The sequence below is a fragment of the Primulina eburnea genome, chromosome 4, assembly GCF_022965805.1.
Source record: "Primulina eburnea isolate SZY01 chromosome 4, ASM2296580v1, whole genome shotgun sequence".
NCBI lineage: Eukaryota > Viridiplantae > Streptophyta > Magnoliopsida > Lamiales > Gesneriaceae > Primulina > Primulina eburnea.
In genome coordinates, this window is record NC_133104.1 from 28,200,557 (window position 1) to 28,205,145 (window position 4,589).

Consider the following 4,589-nt stretch of genomic DNA (forward strand, 5'->3'; position numbering starts at 1 on the left):
CCGTGTCAGCCATCCTCGAGAAAGAATACAAATCCAGTATGCTGACGGACCCCAGGACGGACCTCTCACACGGGGTCCGTGTCCAGTGTTCCGGAAGAATTTTGAGGCAGAATCTACTCGGACCCTTTCCCGGATGCAAGCACGGGGTCCGTGTATGCAATATCAGATCGAGAATTTGGCAAAGATTTTGTTCATGAGTTTGGAGATATAAAAAGAAAAAAACCTAACACGAGAGGGTTGTTGAATATTGGAGACGGCAGCCGACTTTTAGGGAGAAAAGGCGCAAGCTTTGAAACTTTGGGAAGACGGCGACGACTGGGGAAAAACGAGAGGACAAGACAGCGCAATTTACACGCAAGATCCGCACACCGTCATTGAGATTTCTCTTCCCTTTTATTTTCTCATTGTCAAACACGAATTCAATTATTAAATTTGATTTTAGTTTTGAATTTATGGAGTAGTTTTCTTTTATGATCGGGACCACGATAGGAACAAACGATTGATTTTTGTTTATTCATTGAATTGTTTGATTTATGAAATTATTTCTTGTTATTGATTAATATTTGCGTAAATTTCTTGCTTTTAATTTGGCCAATTAATTGCATGTTTGTTGTTCAATCTTGACTCGAAAGAGAATAGATTGAATTTAGCTTCGAAAATATTAATCAACACGCGGTTAAACCGACTAGAAATAGTATTCGGTTTCAGTGTGCGATTTCAGGCGACAGCTGTAATTCCTTCATTGATAAATGTGTTTTTGTTTAATTAAATTCAATTAGAAATCATTGGACTGTTAAATAAAAATAGGATTATAAATTCTAGAAATAGATTTATGATTAAATTAGGGAATTGCATCGTGATATCGAATAATTTGTGGTTAAATAATTCCAGTGCATGATAATAATTAAAGTTTGTTACCGTCGTGTGTTCCCGGTCATTTTATTTAAATTTGAAAATCCCAAGTCCCAGCTTCTCTGATATTTGATCTAGTCATTAAATTAGCATAACTTAGTTTAAAATCCACGTAGTTGAAATAAAAATCAAATCACTCATTATTATTTGCCTAGATTAAATAAAATATTTGAATCTTAGTAATTAAATAATAGTCTCTGTGGGATCGATACTTGGACGTCTGTCCATTTACTATAACTTGACTTAGTCCGCTTGCTAGAATTAATCCCAACCGAATTCGTCGGTCAAGTTTTTGGCGCCGTTGCCGGGGACTATTTATTTGATATTAGGATAAATTATTTGTTTGAGACTAGGCTTTTGTTCTTAGTTTTAAACTTTTTTTTATTATTATTATTTCTTTAGCATTCTAATTAATTTTATTTCAGCTTTTATACTCTTGTGGAGCTTAAATCGTGCACTTAAATTTTTGATTTTAGGGGTTAGCTCGTGTTATATGAGCCGTGCTCAAGACGTCAGGAATCTAGTGCCACTTGATCTTGATATTGAAAGCACTCTCCGCAGTATCCGCAGAGCCCGAAGGAACAACAACTTGACTCTGGAATTTGAATCTGAAGCAGAATCTGAAATAGATCGTAAACCAGAAGTTGAGGAAATGGCCGGAGAAGAGGATAACCGTACATTGACGGAGCTTCATCGACCATCATTCGAAGGTTATGGGTCTAGTATAATCCGCCCTACGATTCAGGCAAATACATTCGAGCTGAAGCCAGGCATCATCCAGATGATCCAAATGCAAGTAAAGTTTGGTGGAGCACCATCTGAAGACCCCAATGCACATCTGGAGAATTTTCTGTCAATCTGTGATACGATTAAGTGCAATGGGGTGAGTACTGATGCCATTCGACTCAGACTATTTCCATTCTCCTTGCAAGGAAGCTATGGAGTGGCTTCGCGACCTTCCAGCTGGTTCTATCACTACTTGGGATGGGCTAGTTGAGTTCTTCATGCACAGGTATTTTCCCCCTACTAAGATTACACAACTGCGAAATGAAATCACTTCATTTAGACAGAGAGATGGGGAATCACTGAATTCAGCATGGGCGAGGTTTAAAAAGATGTTGAGAATGTGCCCGAGACATGGTTTTTCGGTAGGCCAGCAGGTGGAGACATTTTACTATGGGGTAGATCCTTCTGTGAGATCTATGCTTGATGCGGCAGCAAATGGGAGTTTATACAGGAAAACGCCAACCGCAGCACTTGAAATCATTTCTAATATGGCGGAAAGCAATGTGGGTTGGCAAGATAACCGAAGAGAGAAGAAGGTCGGATTCCTTGATATGGATGCTTTGACAGCGATTACAGCGAAACTTGATGGATTGACACATCAGATGGCACAGTTACAAGTGCAGAAGTCAATACCAGTCAAGTCAGTGAATCAGATCCAAGGAAATGCTGAAATAGTTGGTGGTCCACCTTGTGACATGCCATTCATGCCGGATATGCCTTGTGAGGAAATACAGTGTTTTGGAGGAGATTCAGTAAATTATTTGGGAAACAAGGGGCGTCAGCAAAACAATCCATACAGTTTCTCGTATAATCCAGGCTGGAGGAATCATCCAAATTTCGGATGGAGACCGTCAGAAAATGCTGTTGTGCCATTACAGTTTAATCCTCCACAACATCCTATGCAGCAAAAGCCTCCTCAACAACCACCTAAGCCTCCACAAGGTGTTGGACCCTCTATGCCACCCGGTTTCAAGCCACAAGATGGCAAGTCAAACCTTGAGGACATGCTTGCAAAGTACATAGCAGGGAATGAGATGAGATGGCAAAATCATGATGCCATGATGCAAAGAGTGGAGACTCAACTAGGGCAGCTAGCGACACAGATGGCTACACGAGCTCCGGGTTCACTACCTAGTGACACGGAAAAGAATCCTAAAGGTGTCAATGCAGTCACGGTGACGTCTCCCATAAAGCAAGAGGTGGTTGATGTCGATAAATATGCGAATGAGAAGGAGTCATCAAAGCAAGGATCCAATGACACAAAGGAGAAAGGTAAGTCCCTAAACTTGAACTCCAATATTGATATTAATTCACTCCCTTTTCCCCAAAGAGCTAAGCAACTGCAATTGGATACTCAATTTTCGAAATTTCAGGAGATTTTCAAAAAACTGCATATAAATATCCCATTTGCAGAAGCTTTAGCTCAAATGCCCTCATATGCAAAATTTCTTAAAGAGATCTTATCAAATAAGAGGAAATTGGTTGACTTTGAGACAGTTAAGCTTTCGGAGGAGTGTTCTGCGATTTTACAAAATAAACTCCCTCCGAAGCTTAAGGATCCAGGTATTTTTTCTATCCCTTGCACTATTGGAACTTCAAATTTTAATAAAGCTTTGTGTGACTTAGGTGCAAGCATTAACTTGATGCCTTATTCATGTTTTGAGAAGCTAGGGATAGGTGAAGTGAAACCAACTACAATTTCTCTACAGTTAGCTGATAGATCAATTAAATTTCCTAGGGGAGTTGTAGAGGATGTGTTGGTGAAAGTTGACAAGTTTATTTTTCCAGTGGATTTTGTTGTGTTAGACATGGAAGAGGATCGTGAGATTCCTCTAATTTTAGGAAGACCATTTTTAGCCACTGGGAAAGCTCTGACAGATGTACAAAAGGGTGAGTTGGTGTTGAGACTGAATGATGAGAGTGTGGTGTTTAATGTTTTTCAGTCCATCAAATATCCTAATGATACATCTGATTGTTTTAGAATTGATGCTACTAACGAGCTTGTTGAGTGTAGTTTGCAGGTACTGATAGGTGAAGATCCTTTGGAGGTTTGTTTGACTGATTCATGTTCAGGAGAGTTGTAGGATGAAGATATTAAGGAATACATGCTTTATCTGGAAGCAGGCAGACCGATTTCGAGAACGGTAAACTCTAGGATTGGGGAGCTTGGGCATGTCCCAAGACCTTTAAGGTCATCCATTGAAGAAGCCCCAATCTTAGAGATGAAACCTCTTCCTTCTCATTTGAAATATTTATTTTTGCTTGAAAATGATAAACTGCCAGTAATTGTCTCATCTATTTTGACAAGTTTGGAGGAAGAAAAGCTGCTGCGAGTTCTGAGGGATAATATCAAAGCAATAGGTTGGAGCATTGCAGACATCAAGGGGATCAGTTCATCCATGTGCATGCACAAAATTCTGATGGAGGCTGACCACAAGACTTCTACCCAACCTCAAAGACGACTGAACCCAGCTATGCAAGAGGTGGTAAAGAAAGAGGTGATTAAGCTACTAGACGCAGGTATTATTTACCCGATTTCTGATAGTAGGTGGGTTAGTCCAGTGCAAGTAGTTCCGAAAAAAGGTGGGATCACTGTTGTCAAGAATGAAAATAATGAATTAATCCCTACTAGAACTGTTACAGGGTGGCGTGTTTGCATTGATTATAGAAAACTTAATGACGCCACCTGTAAAGACCACTTCCCCCTCCCTTTTATTGATCAAATGTTGGAAAGGTTAGCTGGACATCCTTTTTACTGTTTCCTGGATGGTTATTCAGGTTATATGCAAATTCCTATTGACCCTGAAGATCAGGAGAAAACCACTTTTACTTGTCCTTATGGGACATTTGCATATAAACGAATGCCATTCGGTCTATGTAATGCGCCAGCA

At 39.8% G+C, this 4,589-nt stretch overlaps 1 protein-coding gene across 1 annotated transcript; it reads left to right on the top strand.

Moving 5' to 3' along the window:
- The first annotated feature begins 1,405 nt into the window (after nucleotides 1-1,405).
- On the top strand, nucleotides 1,406-3,782 carry LOC140830169 (uncharacterized). The gene is made up of 2 exons (XM_073193453.1): nucleotides 1,406-1,795; nucleotides 1,845-3,782. The coding sequence occupies exons 1-2, from the start codon at nucleotides 1,406-1,408 to the stop codon at nucleotides 3,780-3,782; spliced, it is 2,328 nt and encodes a 775-aa protein (XP_073049554.1).
- The last annotated feature ends 807 nt before the right edge of the window (nucleotides 3,783-4,589 follow it).